Genomic DNA, 20031 nt, shown 5'->3' on the forward strand with positions numbered 1-20031 from the left:
GTATATATTTCTGATCATACAAATGTGTTCCAGGAAATGTTTTGTTATAACCATACAATAGGAAATTGCATCTCTTCCTATCTTGCCATTTTTGACAAACCTGTTTATATTCCCAGGAGGGAACATCTTTTTTCCGCAAGCTCTGCTAACAGCGTTCTGCAGGAAATCTCCTTATTGGTTTCAGTAGCATTTAAGAGGAAGATTTTTTTTTTTTTAAATTTGTAGTATGTTTTACTATTGAATGAAATATACCTGACCAAGGAAGGTTTCTGTAATACTTAAGATCCCTTAATTTGTTATGGCTGTGCTCTGGCTTACAGGGGTGACAAGAGCTCTCTTCTAATTCAGAACTGAGCAGGAAAAAAACAAAACAAAACAAAACAAAAACACTTTGATGGAGTCAGTTGGAGTGCAAGATTTTACCTGTACAGAGGCGGAGTCAGTCAGTGATTCCTAAAACCTCCATAATTTCCTAGGATTGCCTCTGTTTGTAGGGTAAATCTTGCAGTCCCTGCGGGTTCCTCACATGAAGCATACTTGCTTGCAGTTCACATGGGGAGGATTCAAATTCACCCCATGCTAAATGCTTAACAGAGAGCTTGTTGTTTCCACAGGCTGTGCTCTTCCCTTCTCTCTGTCCCCTCTACCTACTCCCTGCCAAAAGAAAATCACCAACTGTGTGTATGTAATGGTTTCAGCTTTAAAAAAGTGATTGGATTCTCACGTAACTTTTCTTGCTTGCTCCACTGTTCCCAAGTGACATGATGTGTGGCCATTCCTTGTCTGTTTCTCATATCCCTTTTTGAGATTTGAACTGCACTCTGCATAACTTTTATAGACCCAAAGCCACATGGTTTTGATTTGGCAGAGAATGGCAGATTGCTCCATATTAGAAAGGATGTGAATGCTTGTTTTTGAATTTTGTTTGGTGTTTTTCAACTACGTCTCCTGTTGTTTCCATGCTGAATTTGGTTATAAACTCAAATGTGTCCTACACATTTTGGTACGTTGATCCTTGAGTTAGAGCTGCCCTGTCGCTGTTTCCGTCCTCTCCTTATCTGATTCGGGTGAAGTAAGCTTTTGTGTGTCTTTCATGCAAGCTCGTACTTATTGCGATGCGTTAATCAGTCGGGGAGAAAACTTGCAGAAAGACTTGCAGGTCCCGTTCGAATTGCAGCAAGCTCTCTTTTACTGACAGCACAGAAGGGCCGAACAGTGGGTATACATACCTCTAGGAGCTTTAGGCCTCCTTCACCTTTTTACAGCGATACAAAGATGAGTAATGAGTATTTACTGCTGGCCAACTACAATTAAGATTGAGTAGGAATCTTCATCTTTAAATTACAAAGTTTTCAATTGCTCATATCTATGAAATAAGTGTTCTTCTCCACTGTCCCCCCGCCTCCAGCAAATCCTCTTATTTTAGTCCCTACGCTAACCTTTTAAGGAGAACTTAGGCAGACTTCAGCCATTTTACAGTTATATAAAGCACAAATAAAAATGCTTTGTCTTCTGGATTACCTGATAGAACAGCCAACTCTGAAAAGTCCAAATACCACTTGTTTTGTGGTTCTAATTTGGAAAGGAAAAAGAAAAATTAATGAGAAGTAAACTAGATGTTCGCAGATTCAGAGTATGCTGAAGTAATCCATTCTTTGTGTAGCTATTAGAATTTTCTTTCAGTTTCTCCTTCTGCCTTAACCCTTTCCCAGGGTTAAAACAAGGCAGGAAGAGGTGGTTTTGAACACCAGCACCTTTCCTAAAGCATTGTTTTTCATTAAAAAATAGTAATAAAGTAACTCTCCAGCTGCTGTGGTTATAAGGCAGTCTTGAAAATATGAACTAAGTGTAACCTAGGCATAAAGGTCTCCTTAAGTTTTCACAGAGACTGGAATAATGGCTCTGAGAGATGTGAGGCTCATCTTGTCAGGGTTTTATCTCGTGTGCCCTCTGTTTTGCACGTGAACTTTCTCTACTCCTCCTGCAGGCAGGCAAGGCGTGAGGCAGTGTATCTATCACCTTCAGAAGATCCGGTCATTTTACTCTTAGTGACAAGGCACGTAGGTACTCTGGGAAAGAAACCCTGCCTGTTTGGTTTTTTTTTTTTTCCTCCAATTATAGTAAAATAAATTCTGAGGGACCTGATGGTCGTATCTGCCCAGAAAGGCACTGGTCCTAGAGCCAGGCCAGGGCTGCACAGCAGATGTACCTGACAGGCTGTCAGACGGCTCTTCTGTCTGGAAAAGTGGCGAGCACCAGCAGTTTAGAAGAGTGAAAGAAACTCACAGCAGCCTTACAAAATATTTAATATAATCTAAAATACTGGTTTACTGAAATCCTGAAACACAGCTTTTTGTCCTCCTTCTGGTACGCTTCAAAATCGAATTTTTTCCATGAAGTGTCTCACTGTTTAGGCAATCACCCAATCCAAATTCAATCTAGCGAGATTGTTGGCCATTTTTTGCAGCAATGAGTTTCGAAATCTGTGTGTTTTATAGTGCATATGGGGAGAGAGACGGAGGGCGGAAGGGAGGCAGAGAGAGGCGTACAGGCGCGATTCATCTCCCTCCCCACGTGCACTCTCTCTGTGTGCTGCACCCAGCTTGACTCGCTGCTGCTGCTGCTGCAGCCCTTTTATTTCTGCAACTTCCCCTGCGTACAGGATGCGGCCGCTCTGCCTCTGGCATCACAGCCCAGTGGCTTGGGCTATCTGCAGTAGGGTCCCTGCTTTGCTGTTCCCATCTCTGGGTGTGGAGCACGGACAAGCACCGCACCCACTCTTTCCCTGCCCTTTAGTCCAGGTTGATCTTATCAGAGAAGTTAAATTTAGCAGTGGTGTGTTAAGGCTGCCTGCTTCCAGGGCCTCCCGTGGTGTACGATCCAGATTTCATGATTTCTCTAAAAGCAAAAACCCGAGCTATATGAAGTGCATGGTTATGTGTTACGGATGCAAAGTCCCAGACAATTTCATTTACTTCAGGGGGAGCTGCAAATGCTGTCTGCTAAACACAGCCAAGACTTCTTGTAAAATGAAGGCTGGGAAAGTAAGTACTTGAAAATCAGGAAACTCCCAAAGCTAACGTTTCTGCTGCAACATTCAGTTGGTTTCGCTGCACATTCTGTACGTTTTATTATTATTTAATCTATATCCTGTGAGGTGTGTAGGATGTGTAATGAAGCCAAAACGATATTGCTTTGGAAAAGCTAGTATTTGTAATTTCCTGGCTTTTGAATATTTGATTCTTTCAGTCTCCGTAATGCATTAATGCTGTTTTATGTGTTTAATATATAATTGGCCTGAATCTTTTCCTTCTTTTTAACTGTTGATATTATGATTGATTTCTGGGGGTGAAACAAGCGAAGCTTTCTCTTTGGCCTGGTGTTGCAGAAGCAGTTGTATGTATGTATGTATGTATGTATGTATGTATGTATGCAGTTTCCCTTGCACCCATGCTATGTTCCTGCTGAAGGGAGCTCGGCGTAGGTGGGCGTTGGGCTGCTCAGCGCCTCTCAGATGAGCGAGACTTGGAAGACTCTCAAGGATAGTGTTATTTCTTCTTCCTTTCCAAACCGACTGGAAATACTCAAGGGCGTAAAGCTTTTTTAGGTGTGTTTACACGACTGTGCGTTTACTCCGGCACCTCCCCGAGCTGCTGCAGAGGCCGTGCAGCGGGGAGTTCGCTGCGAACTCCGCAGAAAGGGAGGCCAAGTTACCGCGGGTCAAGCCAAAGTCTATGACCTTTAGCGTGAAAATACTTCACTTTCCCACCTCGTATTAAAAGGGGCCGCGAGCGAGACACGCTCTCCGGCCTCCCCAGCCGGCCCGGGGCGATGCTGTCAGCCGGTCGCGACACTCCTGTCGCCGACAGAGCAGCGGGCAGCGGCGGCCCGGGGCCGGCTGGGCGGCCCCCCGGCTGCCCCGGGGCCCGGCGGCGGAGCAGCCCCGGGCCCTGAGGCTCAGGTGCCGCCGTGCCCGGGCCGCGGCGGGGCCTTCCTGGTTGCCAGAAGGTGCCGGAGCCGCCGCAACAGGAACTGAGAGCCGGGGGGAGGAGGCGGCGCCGCCGCCCCGCCGCAGTCGCGGCCCGAGCCGGGGGAGCGGAGCAGCCATGGGCCGCCGCCCGCCGCCGCGCTGAGCAGCCGCCCCCGGGGCCGAAGGGGGGAACGGGGCCGGCGCTGCCCTCTCGTCCGTCCCTCCCCGCCTCCCTCCGTGCCGGCCGGGGCCCGCGATGAGACCATGGACAGCAGGTTCAAGTGAGTGGGGGGCGCCGCCGAGGCCTCGGGGCCTGCCGGGCCCGCCCGGCGCGGCGGGGGAGGAGAGGAGGGGAGGGAGGCGGCGGGGCGCCCACCGGCCGCTGAGTGACAGCCGGGCGGCGGGGCCGGCCACAGGGGCGACCGGCGGCAGGAGGAGGAGAAGGAGGTGGCGGGGGGAGCCCCGCGGCCACCCCTCGCCGCCTGCCAGCCCCGGGGGTCAGCGGGAGGAAGCGGCCCCCGGGGCTGGGGGGGGGGGCGCGCCCCTGGGCTCGATCGTAAAATGGTGGCGGGGTCGGGGGGCCGGGCTGCGGGGCCGCTCCGCCGCCTTTCTGTGCCGCCGCCGTGGCAGGTGCAGCAAGGGGGGGACCGGCTGCAAGGCCCCGCTCCGCAGGGCTGCAGGAACCGGCAAAAATCGCCGCCCCGCTGGGTGGGCAGGGAGAGGGCTGCTGCTGGGCAGCCACCGGGAGGGGAGGCAGCCGACAGCCCTCGGCTGACACTGACGCTTATAGGTGTTGTGGGTGTGAGGAGCGAACTTGGAAAGGGTTTTCTGGAAGAGCAGATTTAGGGTGGTGTGGTGAAAGGCTGGAGCCGAGAGCTTCCCCCACCAGCGTACCCGGTAGGACTGGAGCGGGAAGCCCTGGTTCAGTGTTTGCCGCACGGTAACTGATTCACCTTAAAACAACCCAGGGACACGTGGAGGGGCAAAATGACCTCAGCTTGGGCAAGGTCACGGGGAAATGGCACTTCATTTAAAGGAAGGACACGGACGGTCCGCTTTTGTAGATAGCCAAGTGAAGCCAAGCCTCTCCAGTTTCACTCTGAACCTGCTCCCAGCTGGAGGAACAAGGCGCTGACCTGAACCCCAGCGTAACCTCCAGCCCCCTGGACTGAGGGGTTGTAACTCTGAGCAGGACTGGATTGCCTACACGCAGGATCTGTAGATCCTGCGTTTTTCCAGCTAAATACTTGAAATTATAATGCAAGGGAAGATTGTGATATGGGAGGGTTATGTCTCGGTAACCTGAATTAGACTGTAATTGCATATGTCAGGTGATGATGGTGCTGAGGTCAGTGAAAGCACGAACTGAATCAATTAATTTGTGACAGCTGAAATTTTCCCCAGCTCAGCCTTTGGATTTCATTCAAAGCTGCCTTTAAAGAAACAACAGAGCATTAACTTGCTGCACCCTTTGTTTGAAGCATTCTAGAAACTTGGAACCAAGTCCGGGTTTTTTTTAATCTACCTAAAACTCCAGTAGGAGCATTACCCGAAGAAAGGAGTTCAAGTGCGAGCCTTTTATGTGGTTAAATAGATAATTGATATGGGTGCGGTTATACCACTTGTTTTTAATATAAATAGCAGCGAGCTTGGTAGCCAGAGAGAGCTGGATGGTATAGCAATGGCAACTTGAACTATTTTAATAACAACGTAGTTTTGGATTAGGATGAGCGCTACCTGCTTTAGCATGTGCCATTCATTACCATCAGGTGTGCATTTACCAAAAGGCCCCATCTCCCCACACCCTCTGGCTGGCTGGGTCGGGGATGTGTCCGTCCCCAGGCACTGCCGTGGTGTTTTCTTGCTCGTGGAATTGTGCATGAGATTCAGCCTGTAACATTGACGCTGGCGATCGATATCTTGTGAAAGAGGAAGCTCAGTGATTCTCGGCCTTATGGTGGTGATCAGACGCATCCAAAGGATAGTGGCAAAAGTGTGGCATTAAAATGGAAGTTCAATGATGAACCATTTCTATTAAGTAGAAACAAAAGGCTACCTGGGATTCCCTTTAGTGCGTTTCAAATTGATCATTTGATAAGGATTTTAGTAGTACTCAGCTGTTAAGCGTGGTGGAGCTGACGAAAAGCTATTTTGATGCATAAGGCAATGACAGTATCAAACAACCTAAATTATGTGATTTATTTATCTTCTTCGTTCTTTTTTTAATGCTGTACAGGAAAATGTGACTTCTTAGTTCCGTGGAGGAACCAATCTGATTTCTAATTTTATTTTAATGAAATTTTAATTTATTTTAATTTATTCTGTACAAACAGAACAGAAAAGGTGTAACACTGTAGAAAATGATTTACGCTATCGGAAACATCTGTATGATTAATCAACTGTGTTTGTTTCTCCTAGGGAAAATCCAGAACGTACCTTTGATTTGGTACTGAAGGTAAAATGTCAAGCATCCGAAAATGAAGGTAATGTACTGTGCCTGTCGGTATTTATAGAAAGAAGAGATGGAAAAAAAACTTGTTTGTATCCTGCTCTAGTTTTGTCTAATGTTATGAACTGTTTTCAGATCGGGATTGTATTAGAAAATGACTGTGGTAACTGTATTGCCTTTTAAAATCTATTAATGTGTTAATTCATAGTTGTCATGCTTTTTTTTATTGTTATATTTTCCTTTTGGTTGTTGTAAAAATACTTTGCTCTGAGAAACTTGCAAAGCTTGGACTTGAAGCGTAGCTTCCACAGTTCTTAAGAAAACGTTGATTTTGGTATAAGATTTCTTTTAGCAGCGCAATTGACTTCTGCCTATCAGTGGACTATTCATTTCAATTAGTGTCACAGTGAGGAAGAAAGTTATTTTCCAAACAGCAAAAATAAATTTTTTTCTAGCTTGTGTTTGGCAGATGCTTTGGTGTGGTACATGAAACAAACAGCGATGAGTTCTGACTTGCACTTGTATTAGCCGTTGGTTTCACAGCTCTACAAGCATGTGGTAAAGAGATCTAGTACTACAAGAGTTACCTGAGAGAGGTTTTTTTCATCTTGGGTGTAAAAAGATGATGGGATTTCCAGTGCTAAAATTAAAGTAACCTCTGTAATTTCCATTAGGGGAACTCAGGTCATGTTATCATCCAAGGTTACTGGCCTTCTAGAAACACCGGGAGAGAAGACGACTTGTTGGGGTCATGTAGCCATGTTAGCCTGTGACAGTTGTGTCCTAATCACAACTGTAAGTACAATAAATTACACTTTAAAATTGAGCATATTTCTTATCCTGCTGTGCTAATGGCTGCTGTTTCTTGAGTTTACTATTCTAGTAAGTTAGAAGCCTACGGAAGAGCTTATAGAAGTATATAAACCCTGACTATTTCATTTTTTTTTCTTTAGCCAACATTTTCATTCGTGGTGTAAACGGTACCTGCCTAGTATGTCTACAAAGCAAGTTTTTGTTGAAGCTAAACAATCATAGCTATTTAGGTCTTTCACTGACAGTCACAACAGGCTTTTCTGTACCTGCTCTACTGTGTGCTATCCGTTATTGATACCTCAAGTTCCTCTGCTCTTTTTTCTTTTTTTTCTTCCTTATAATGCTGTGCTTAGTTAGCTGTAGAAGGACATCTTGGTCCTGTTGCAGTCCTCGGTTATTTTATTTTATATATATATATATATTTGTGACCAGCAAGCATCCTTCACTTACTGTCAGCCTTTTTGATTTGCTGTCAGTACGGTCGTAGTTTAGGGAATCAGACTGGCTTTCCTCACTCTGGTCATTGCTGTGTTTTATTTTGTATCGTGGTACACTTGTCTTCTGTTTGCTCACTCTTGCAGTTTTTACCTTGCTAATTTCATAGATGACAATTGCGAATCCTGCTTAGCTACTCTACTTCTGATAGATTGCTCCTTGTATTGCAGCTTTAGTCTCTGCCTCCATCTGACATCCTTTCTTGGAGACCCATTCGCATCTCAACTCAGGCCCGGCATCAGGCAGCAGGTCTTGTTCAACTTCTCTTGTCCTTTCCCTCCTGAGAGCTAGACTGTTGATAATCCTGCCAGGTCTTCGTCTTGAAATCTGGAAAAACATGTTTTTCCTTCCGTGATCAGAATGTGGACCTGTAGCCGCCTAGTTCCTTTTATCTGCCTTTTGACCTGTGCCTTTTGTTTCGCTTTATTCTATCTTGACCATCGTAAGAAGCCGCTTTTTGTTACCTGGGGCTCCTGACTGACCACCTAGGCCTAAATTCTGGTTTTGGTCCCTTCCCGTGCCTCCCTAGATGGGCACAGCATGCTGTTCACCAGTTGCCTTCTGTGGAGAACAGCACCTTTAGGAAACCTGTGTGCAGCCGTGAACAGTTGACGTGGAGGCTGCGCTGCGGGTGCACCCTCTTCTGTCCCACTTCTCAGCGCTGCCCCCTCTGCCCCGCACGGGCTCAGTTGCTGCTCACCCGAGAGGTGACCTCGTGGATAAGGAGTGGGGAGGCCGAAGGCATGGAGGAGGCATGCAAACAGGGCTCGAGTCTGTGTGGTGTGACCAGTGAGGGGCTTGTAGGTGTTGCAGCAGGCCTGGTGGTTGTATCGATTCCTGTTGCAGTCCCCAGGTAACGACAAACGCTCAGTTTCCTCTTGCCAGTCAAGCTGTGCTGGCTGATTGTTCTGGTTACCATCTTCCTGCACTTGGTGAGCCACCTGGGATTTGTTTTAATTTCTTTCATATTATACCTAATTCAGGTAACAAACTCTTTCCAGCGAGGGTCTGACGTTATATTTACATGTGGTGCTACGACTACAATAATGTATCAAATTAACATATCTGAATGTTAAAGTTATTTAAGGGAAATTCACGAGGGATAAAAATGTAATGTCTTCACCGCCACTTTAGAAACAGAGCACGAGGCTTGTCATGCTAAACAGGGAGCTTTCAAGGTTGGTTTATTATAAGGCCTAACAAATTTGACAGTTAGCCTGTATTGTAGGTCTTGCCTTTAAATAGATTTTCATGCTAGGATAATCTTTTGAATATATCATACTTGAAAATGTGATCCATTCACCTGTTTCTTTGCTCATGCCTTTCTTTCTTATGAAAGAGATTTGTGTTTAAATAGGGGCTTTCTCCCTCGCATCCCATCTGCTCCTTGTACTTGATCCTGAAGCTATGTCAGGGTTGAATTTGTGACATCACTGTCATCGGTGTTGCCGTGGAAATATCGCAGCCACCAAATTCTGATCTCCCTGCGTGAGTGAGCAGCAGGAGAAGCCGAGTCAGGAGAGAGGAAGACCTTACTGTGACCCGTGTATCTTGAGGCTTTTTCTGTTCAGGCTTCGCTGTAGCATGCATTCTCCTGAATTTTAATTTCCCTTTGCCAGTGTATAACTGTTCTAACAAATAAAAATTGAGGTAGCCCTGCTGAATGCATAACTGTTAATAAGGTGATGGTTTTTATTAGGGTACTGTGTGCCTGCATCAATGTGACATGATGAAAAAATTTCCAGTTAAAATTAGCATGTTTTTGGAAAAGAATTTTTAGATAACTTCTTAATTACAGCATAGCTCTTGAGGAATGTTATTTTTTTCAGATCTGACAGTGTCCTAGGGCTCTTCCAGCTATAAAGGATCATATGTACATGAAATGTGGCAGGGTTTATTTGTATTATGAAATTTCATCTTAAATCTTTCCACTGATGATTTACAATATTGTTTTCTATTTGATGTAGGCACTTGAGAGGTTTCATGTAGGTTAATATAAATTTATCACTCCGTGTGTGGCACGTAACTCCTCAATTAGCTCTAGGCTCAGTTGGCTAGCATGGCACTGGTTATAGTCGGATCCAAATTTTGTTTTCCGTTAGGTAGCTATTTTCTGTCATGTAAGGGTTGCTTGCTTACTTGAGTATTTATTTCTTAATACTGTGTTGTTGATTGAGTGGATGATGCTTTTGGGCTGCTCTCTCTTGCTCTTTCTTTTTTAAACTGCAGAAGTACACAATAATATTGCTGGACTGAGTAAAATAGTGTACTTGTAACCTTTTCTCATTTGTGAGGCAGGAGAGAGAGAGGGGATGCTTCTTAGGTAAATATTCTTGTATTTGAGCACTGCATTGAACTTGTAGCATGCATTTTAACATTTTTGCTGTTGTTGATAACCTTTGTTCTTTTGAGTTAGATTAAAAATCTTCTGTTTATTAGAAGGGCTTAATGCTTACTGCTAGCACAAAACAGAATATGGTTCTCTTACTGATTTAGAATGTTGCCTACTGTATTTTAGTGTAAACGACACTTTAGATGTTAGACCACATCTCAGCTTTACCTTGTAAGTTGCATTTCAGCTGTATTCGATTAGACAATTGAGGCATTTATTCCAAAGAGGGGGAGAAAAGACTTCAGGAACATTGTATTGTAGCCAATGTCAAAAATTCCAGTCCTCTGCAGCCTGGTCAAAATTGTGAGCATTGATTCATGTTGTATGTTGAAACAGAGTGACTGATTAGTGTGGCAGGTTTTTCTTTGGAAAATTTATAGCATGATTCTCACAGAAATTTGGGATGAATTAACTTCTGTTCGCCATAGTTTGATAAGCAACTGGGAGATGGTGCTGAACTATTGTAACTGCCCGGTGCTGCAGCCATAAATTTGGCTTGCAGTGTCGATAGCATCTTGTGCAAAAGGTTTGACGTTGCATCCCAGGCAGTTGCAAGTTATCGTTAATTCTCCCCTATGCAACTCCTTAGGGAACAACAAACAAAAGAAACAGCAAAAATGTTTGCCCATTTTTACATCAGCAGCTGGCCTGTGTTAGATTTTCACTTACAGAGCCAAAGGACAACTTGGAAACAGGTATTATAGAAACTGTCATGTTATTTTAAAGACTAGCATTGCTCTTTAGGGTAAAAAGATACAAGTTCTTTGCTCTTTGGGCTGAATCGTACTTCCTAGATATCAGGAATAATGTGCTCTTATGGTCTTCCTGAGTGCATAACCTTATGTAAGACTTGGTTCAAGATTGTACGACAGCTGCACATACAGCAAGACACATACTTCTGTCACTGTCCTGTCTCCCTTGAAAATGCTTGACCGCACCTGGCACTAGAAGATACACTAGAGCATAGAAATTGGCTAACCAAAGCAGTCTGCAGCTTCTTTTTCCTCCTCGTCTGTACACACCCTTTCATCATAAAAAGTAAACTGATTTTTTTTATTTTGTTTTGGGGAATTGATGTTTCTGAATTCCAAACACGGGACGTACCCAAAGTAATGATTCCAGTGTTATCTTCACGACTACTGTATATTTTCACTATTTATACATGAACATATGTATATGCATGCATACATCTGAACTTTAGATTTTGGTTAAATATGCAAAGAAAATGTTGATAATTCAGCTCATTCTATAAACTGTACGCCATATACCGATTTTATTAAAACTGGGTTGCAGAGGCCAAACGCAAAAGGCAACACAAGTGTAGTAGCAAGAAGTAGAATGGCTACGTGCAACAACTTCTGTGAACATAAGGTCTTCTGCATTTTTTTTCCACGGCTTCCCAAGAAGAAGATGACTCAAGCTGGTTTCAGTTTGTGTGGTTAAGAGTACAGTTTGCTACACCTTCATTTTCTTCGATTATAGCACATAGAAAAGCAACAGAAAGAATTCCAGGCTAGAAAAGGCTCCGCTGTGAGCGTGCCTGTAAATCCAGGGAATTAAACCACTGGATGTCTTGGTTTGTGTCCAGGACTGCTTTAGTCCTGACTGAAGTTTTTCAAGTTTTACTTAAAAATCCCTTTGAAATAGCAGTTTGCTTTGTCTTTAGGTAAAGAATAATTGTTTGAACAAGGTTTGAGATTTGTCTGCTTTGCTCCTACAGCTGTAGGGCTAGATGCACCACTTTTGGAGAAGATTTTTTTAAGTTTGTGGTGAAAGAAGAGAGAGAGAGAAGGTGTTTTTAGGTTGTGGTGAATTGCATAAATAGCTCCTGTAGCTTTTCTTGCCTATGCCAGAATGACAATAACATTGTTCTTCAGTAAAAGTTCTTGCTACCATTAACTTCTCATGGAAAAGGTATGAAAATTTGCTCAATTCTGTATTGGTGGAGTTAAGAACTATATGAATTAAGTCCAGGAATTAGTCCAGAAGTTTAAAAGTCTTTGTATGGGCTTTGATTATAATCTATAAGTTACTAATAAGGTAGGTTACCCGTGAACAGAAATTATCAACTGCATTCAACTTTTTTCCAGAGCTGGGACGTTCCAGGAACTACCTATCTTGCTTTGGTAGGATTTCAATTAAGAATCTTCCAAAGCTGATTTCAGGGTTGTGGTCAGAGCAAGCATTTACTTTTTTTTTTTTTTTTAATTTATTTTCTTCACTGTAGAGAGATGTTTATGAACCACAAACACTCTGAGCCTGTGGGTGTAACGTGCTGATCAGATAACTCTTTTCCTCTGCTGCTTTTTTTTTGCAGAGCATCACTCGAACATGATTTGAAAAAATACAATAATGCAGACTTCTTCATGCATTATGCTGATAGAATTATATTTTTAAAGAGCAATTAAAAATTTTGATATAATCTTTTTAAATTGCCAACCTTATTTCACTGTTGGTTTTAATTGGAAGGGCCTACAAAAAGTTAGCTTTGTCCAATATTTTAAAGCTGTTATGTTTGTCAGATGGCTCTGAAGAGTATCTATACATTGCTATGAACTGGCTAAACTTTCTTACGAGTCATATATTTATTTGTAGATTTTCAGTCTCAAATATTGCATTGCAATGTGAGAATGAGAAAACATCTTTTACTTTTTATTGGTCTAGAATAAAATTTGTACAGTGCCATTCTGAACCTGGGCTATCTGAATATAGTCTTCAATGCAGTTTTTGTATCTTTAAAAAAAAGAAGGCCTTCTTTTTGGACCCCTCTGACATTTCATTAAATTTAGCCCCCCACCCCCAATAATCCCCCCAACTCATTAGCTTCATGTGTTGGATTTTAGGTTAATGCTACTTCCACATAATGTTTTCAAGTGGTGGTCTGGTACATAAAAGGCTTGGAAGAGGATATTTAACCTAGTCTGTTTTCTCCACAGGATTATCGATTGATTAGGAGCAGAATGTTTCACAGTCATTTGTTTAGGATTACAAAAATGTTTTGAGGGCAAATGCGGATAGTGCATGAGTTTGTGCATCCTTGTTATCTAGTTTGACAAACCGAGGAGTGTAAGGCAGAATTTGGCTGAAGCTCTCTCATGTATGAGCACCAAATGTGCTATAAGACCTTCATAATTTATAATTTTTTGTATAACTTAAAGCCCTCCAGTCATATCTAAATGAATGTATTCATCATATTGAAACTTTTCATTTAATTGGAAAGCTCTTCAGGGTATGAACAACGTCTTCCTGTATGCTCGGACTGTCACTAGCAAGGAGTGGGTGTTGTAGAGTTAGGAACAAAAACAATTAAAGCAACTATGGTTTTGCATTTATGTTTAAGATTTGATGTGTTTTTTGTTTGTTTGTTTTGATTTTTATGCGAAACAGAAATGGAGGGTTAGTTATTCCAGCTTTCAGCTTCTGTTCACAGATGCAAAAATGTGGAGGAAAGCGTCGGTGCTTTTCAGTGCTGTATTTCCTATAGATTTTTTTGCCAACCTACAGAGATTCTTGGATGTATGTGTAATTTGGAGGCGGGTGCAGATATGCGTGTGTAGGAGGGGGAATGGTGAGAGCTGCTGGAGAAACAGGTCAAGGAGGCTGTGTCCCTCCTATCTCCCCTGGGTTCTTGGCCCAGGAGAGGAGAGGGGACCTCAGTGCGGAGGGCTGAGCCCGGTGCTCAGAGGACAGGGCAGGGAGGGCGGCCGGCCCCGCTCGGCTCCAGAGGTTCCAGCAGTCGTGGGTGCAGGGGCAGGCTGTGAGCTCCCTGCGCGCCTGGGGGAGAGTTATTTCTCCTGGCCACGTCGTTTTGTTACCTCGTGCCACAGGCCACTCTCAGCAGTGTGGTCAGCTTGGGGACAGTGGATTGAAAAGGGAAAAAATCCAATGACTTAACTAATACAAATATAATTTTTTTATAAAAAGTAGTTCCTATAAAATTCAGTACAATGGACATATTAGTATTAAAATAAGCAAATAGAAGCCCCAAATGACAAACTGCATTATGCAGTGTAGTCCATCAGTATAAAAGCTGAAGCTCCTATGCTTGTTTCACATTTAATTTTAGTTTCGTTTTAGTGCTTAACTATTTGAGATGGCTGCCTGGGGGATAGTTTGCAGGCTTTTAAATTGCTTGCATTCAGAAGTGTTAAGAGTTCACAAATTTTTCTAAGCTAATGTCAGCATGCTTCTGCCCTCCCACACGCTGAACAGTCCATCTTACACAAAAGTTTATCATTCTTTAAGGAGATAGGCTATGCTGATAGCTTTCCATATATAGCTAAATGGCTTGTCTTCTCTGTGTGGAAGACTTAAAATCTGCTTAAAAAGCTTTAAAAATGGGTTCAACTTTCAAGGTTTGTAACGTTTTTTGCAAAGCCATAAGGCACTGTCTCTCTAGCACCAACTTGAAAAAGCTGAAGCGTGGGGTTTCTTTCCTGATTCACAGCAATGGTCTGTGTCGTTTTTTTTCCTTCCCCACTTGTGATAGTAGCGGGGGATGCAGTACACATGCTCCTCGTGTAGCTTGGAATCGATCCTTCTGTTTGTAAATAAAGTGAAGCATGATCAGGGCTACAAAGACAACTGTTACATAGGCTGTTAATGGAAGCCTTTACGACAAAACAAAAAACCCGCCCGCAGACAAACAAAAACCCTAAAGCCAAAGTAAGTTTTCACAGTAAGGTGCTGGTTTTATTCCTTAAAATAACTTAGTGTAGTGAGAGCAATTTGTGTGCAGCACCACTTTGCAATCAGTGTGTTAAGAAGCTCTATTTTTATAGTAGGGTGACTTGTGATAACTCCAGGATCTAGGTAAAAGCATGATATTTACAGACACATACTTGAAATGGAAGATTCTAATAGAGGAAACAGTGAAATGCTGTAAGAAACAACTTCTTCTATTTGCCTTTGACGTTTTCCGTGTATTTTGGAACTGTAGCTCTACATTTGGAACCAAGTAACTTGGTGGATGAAGGCTTCTTATATTTTATGAATCTGGTTTAGGAGAAAAGATTAAAACTTAATACTGAACTTCATCTGGAAAGAAGAAGAGAAAAAGCAGAAGTGGTGAGGGGAAAAAAGGTCTGAACAAGATTTTGGGTGTGGTGTCTGTGCTTCCTGAACTGGGAAAGCCAAGGCAGCAGTTCAGAATCAGGCAGTTGTCCATTGCAAAATTCTTAGTCCTCGTTTGAAAGGTACTGTCCAAGTATTAAATCCTTAAATAGAAATCAGGCTTGAAGAACACCGTTAGATAATGTTTGTTGGAGCTTGAGCATGGGTCTGATTTCTGTTCAAATTTGGGCGGGTATTCAGAAGTAGATTTAAATCTAGCTGAAAGTACAAGCTTGTGTCTGAGAACAGTAAAAAGCTTAGGGTTTCTGTATTTATTTAGGGTATATTTAACAATTTTTTTAGTTAATTTCAAGTCTTAATCATCACAGAGGTATAATTATCATAACCAAGGTATTTTGCCATAGATGTAACCATTCATTTTTCCTTCCGTTGCATTTTTCCTTAAGCTCAGAATGGGAAAGAGTGACACAGAGTGATTAATGCTTCTGCTTGCGTTCAGAGAGCAAGAAATTCCTATTCATCCGACTTTAGATGTGGTTCACATCGGGGGTTTTATTTCTTGTATTGGTTGAACCCGTGTTAGAACACATGTAAATATTGTAAGATTATGGTGCCAAACGTTTCCTTTTGAGAGGAGGCAGACCTTTTGCTCTGTTATGTGACATGCTAAATGCAGAAGTCTGCTGTCTTTGCAATTAACCTCAGTATTTATCATCCGGTATTTAACTTAGCTGTGTTACAAGAGCAGAGTTGTGCTTGACACAGAGAGGCTGTGATGATAACTGTTACAAGCACAGCACTGCTACCCCCACGAGTTGCAAAGGAAGGCTTAACTTTTTTCAGGCAGCTACTTCCAGGAGCACAGAACTGCTGCTGGAGGGTGCTGCGTGGGGCGGGCATCCTTCCTGCTTCAGTTGCCTCCTGGTAGCCTCGTGTTGCATGGGGCTCACCGTTGGGCTGCCAGGAAATATTTCTCACATGAGTCAGATAAGCAGGAACCGGTGGGATTTTCGTGCCTTCCAGTGTAGCATAAACTGTTGTTTCACTTCCCGGCATTAATTTGAAGTTGTTGAATGTGGTGTGTTTTTAAATAAATATGTTGCCAGATCCAGAATCTGAAATAATAATAAAAAAAAAAAGCTAGAGATGCCCTTCCTCTCTCCTGCCATCTTCTTGTGGCACATTGCAGTGATGGCTTTTGGACTTCTTGGCTGCTTTCAGAGTGCTGTCGTTGAATCCAGGTTATGTTAAACTCCTGTCTATTGCTTGAGAATATGCCTTCAATAGTTTAGCTCGAGCTTTCCAAATTTCTGTTCGTGCAGTGAAGCTTAGCTCTTAAGGAAGAAACAAATACTCAAGGTTATATCCCTGTCATTCACAGTGACTTTAAGGCATAGCACATTTGGATGTGGATTAAATTTTCATTTTGTGTAAACAAAGTCCTGTCTAACAAGCACGGTTATGTTAGATTGGTGTCATGCAGTAATTTATAGAACTGAAAATAGTTAACGGTATTGTGACACAACATGGGAAATTTTGAAAAACTTTGTGCAGGAAAGAGTTTTGCTGGTATTCATATTCTAGGTATCTTCTTCCTGCTAAGAACATTGCCAGATGAAAAATGACTTCAGTTCCCTAAAGCAGATGAATTGCTTGCTACTACAGCTGAAATTAATGAGCTTTTCATCGTGTCACAGGTAGCTGTGATGAAAAAGTGGTTGTATACCAGCACAGGTAAAGCCTTCTGACACTGGAAACTTAATTTGGGAAGGTTCTGAGCATTCAATTGCTGATTCAATCAAGCACTTTTAACTGGTGCATCTGAGTTAGCCCACTTTAGTCTGGGAGTGGGCCTGTCCCATGCGATGTAAGCACATGCTTGCATCTGCTTTGGCGTGCGGTCAGAACCCCGTAGCATCTTGCAAGGTCTGCTCTAAGAAACTGATACAAGCCTCAGCTGGGGAAAAAGTCAGCTCAAACTGGTGTGTGTACCTAATAAGGAAGCAGCTGAAAATGAGAATTATCTTTCTCAGTCTTGATATAATATCCTGTATTTTACACGGAATAATTTGAAAGGTACTCACTTGTATTCTGGTGATTGTGTTAGAAATCAGTCCTATGGACGCTTGAGACAAAACAAAAAAAAAAACAAACAAATGGTGAACTGCCTCTAAATGCCTGGCCAAAAATATATTGCTGGCTGAAAACACTTTCCATTGTCAATTAAAAAAAAATAAATTAAAACATGCCCTAAATTCTCTGGCAGCCAGCGATGGTGACTATCTTCCTTTGAAATACACAGTGTTGTGTGGCACTGCTAGATGCTGACAGATCCAGCAGACTTCTTTGTCTTTTACGATACTTGTCAGACCTTGCAGTCCTTGGGGGGAATTTGCATTATTTATTCAACAGTGAACAAAACAGAAATCCTTTCAGCTCCTATTATTGGGGGTAGTGATGGAGGAATGGCTAAAACAGAGAAAACAATAATAAAAATAAACCCAGCTACCCGTGGAGGAGGCTGAAGGAGACGTAGTAGGGGGCGAGCTGGTGCTGGCCGTGGGGGGTGTGAACGTGGTCTCCTTGCACGTGATCTGCCGTGTGTTTTAAATAGGTGAGGAAGATCTAAGTCTGCAGCGTGCTTCGGGGCTGTAGAAAGAGCAAAAGAGGTACTTTGCTCCCAGGCCGCAGTTAGTCAGCTCAGGCCGGAGGCGTGACCGGCTCGCCTGGCGTGGAGCGGAGAGGTGGCTCTGCTCCCAAACCTGCGCTTCTCTGGGGCTCCTGGGAAACCCTGCGGCAGTGACGCGTGGTCTCCTGCAAGCTGAAAAATGCCGTGTGGTCATCTGTGTAAAGATGGGGACCTTTTGTTGTGAGGCGCTCTCTTCCATAGGAATACCCGGAAGAGGCTTTGGCTTTCTGTTTTAACAGTGGATGTGCTTCATGTGCCATGCAAGCTTTAAGCTGCTCAGCAGCCCATTTACAGGGAGACAGACGCGTTCAGGATAGAAGCTTGCCTCTGTCTGCCGTCATTTCAGTGAAGTGTGGCCTGGGGTCGTTTTGGTAGTATTGTAACCACGTGAAGCGAACGTGCAGCCTTGGTACATGCAGTTGTTCTGGTTTCTTGCTGGGCACATAAACCAAGCAGTGCACAGGCCAAGTCAGGGCTGCTCATGTGTCCTAAAATCGTAACGAGATTTTTATAAGCCAGCGAGGATTCATCTTGTACAGTCCTCGTTACATCTTAGCATAAACAGGGAAACTTGATGCTGATGTATGCCGCTGGGGTGCTGCTGCTCCTGCGTGCATCAGTCCTGGGAGTTCCTCACCTAGGCATCCCCAGTACGTTCGAACTGTCAGCACACCTGGAGGCGTTCGTCTGTCGGCAAGCAGGACAGCAGGTCTTGCCAGGACAGAATGTGCCAGAACAGCATCAACAATAGTTGCAAGCGAAGAGAGATTTTGAAGTGCTTTGTATGCAATGAGACCAAAATCTTTTGGATGTTTTAATTATTTTATTTGTAATATTTGTTTGACCTGTGTTTAGTTAATGTTGCTTTGGAAATGTAAAAGAGTGTCTGTTGTTTATCATAGCAGTTACTATAGTATCTCTGTGCCTGTGGGTCAGAAGGCAGCCAACATTGAGGAACAGATACAGATAGCCTAATCTGAGATAAAGACTGAAACAGTTAAGTGTTATGGGAAGTGAGGAAGTGCCTTTTACTGATTGATGTTCCAGAACCACCCCCCATTTTTTTTTGAAGTCCCTGCAGTATATGTTTGATTAATCTATTTGATGGGAATATTAGAAGTCACGTCATATATGAAAAACAAAAAGAAATGATAGCGTATGCTGTGTGTTATCCTAAATTAATAATCCTGTGACAGAACAATAGTGATCCATTACAATAACATAATACATCTTGGAAACCAAAGAAACCACATTTGAAATATAAATCGATAGTTCTAAAGTTTAATTACCCCATAATATTCATGGTTTATTCAACAAGATTTCTGGAGTTTTTTGTTTAACTCTGCAGTGTATCGGCTAGACATACCGGAATAATGTACGTGTCGCAAATATGCTTGGTTAGGCAGAAAGCCAGATTTTAGTCTCAGATCTGCTTTGAACACCAGTAACTGAGAGATGAATTGGAAGTCATTATTTTCAATTTCATTAGGCTCTTCTAAAGGGAACGTTTACTGTATAGCAGGGATGGAAAAGCAGTGGTTCGTTGAGATCCACCAACTGAATCTTCCAATCTGAAATTCTCAGACATCATATGGTATAATAATTATATTCATAAATTATGTGGGCAGTGAAACAATAATGCTTGTGCATAAATAGCCATGTTAGAAGTTGTGGACGTTGATATAATGCAGAGGTGTATGAATGAAATCTGCTTTATGTATCATAAACCCTGGTCCTGTGCTGTGGGAAATAACAAGTAATTCCTGTGCACTGAGAGCTGACCATACGTGCCAGAGACATGGTGGTACGACAGATCGGATAATACGCAGTATTAGCCAAGTCTGGTTTAAAGTAAACAAAGAAGAGAGTTTTATAAACAATAAATGAAATATCTTTGTAACTTGTGGGATTAGATAGCTTGGTAGTTATTAATACGATATAAAATCTTCCAGCTCTGGAACACGTTTATAGAGCTACCTCTGATGGATTGTGTTGGTTTTTTTTTTTTGTTTTTCCTCCTTTTGAGTGTCCTGTTATTGTTCATCTTTGTTTCCCCCTCTGCATGTGTAAGATTGATGTTTTCATTTGGCTTAGCAACACTAAGGGAAAAGGATGAAGAAAACTCATTGTAAGGGCCAGACATAATCCTA

At 42.9% G+C, this 20031-nt stretch overlaps 1 protein-coding gene across 3 annotated transcripts in view; it reads left to right on the plus strand.

Moving 5' to 3' along the window:
- Positions 1-3432: 3432 nt before the first annotated feature.
- Positions 3433-20031, plus strand: part of DENND1B (DENN domain containing 1B) — a 161320-nt gene continuing 144721 nt past the window's right edge. Inside the window, exons 1-2 of one of the 3 annotated variants that reach the window (XM_083847297.1) lie at positions 3433-4251; positions 6389-6453. In XM_083847297.1, the coding sequence (XP_083703423.1) occupies positions 4235-4251; positions 6389-6453 (82 nt within the window). In that variant the 5' untranslated portion in view covers positions 3433-4234. The remainder of the gene's footprint in view (positions 4252-6388; positions 6454-20031) is intronic. The other 2 variants (XM_083847296.1, XM_083847298.1) reach the window with 2 other exon arrangements.

This window comes from Anser anser, assembly GCF_964211835.1.
Source record: "Anser anser genome assembly, chromosome: 8".
In the NCBI taxonomy this organism is placed as follows: Eukaryota; Metazoa; Chordata; class Aves; order Anseriformes; family Anatidae; genus Anser; species Anser anser.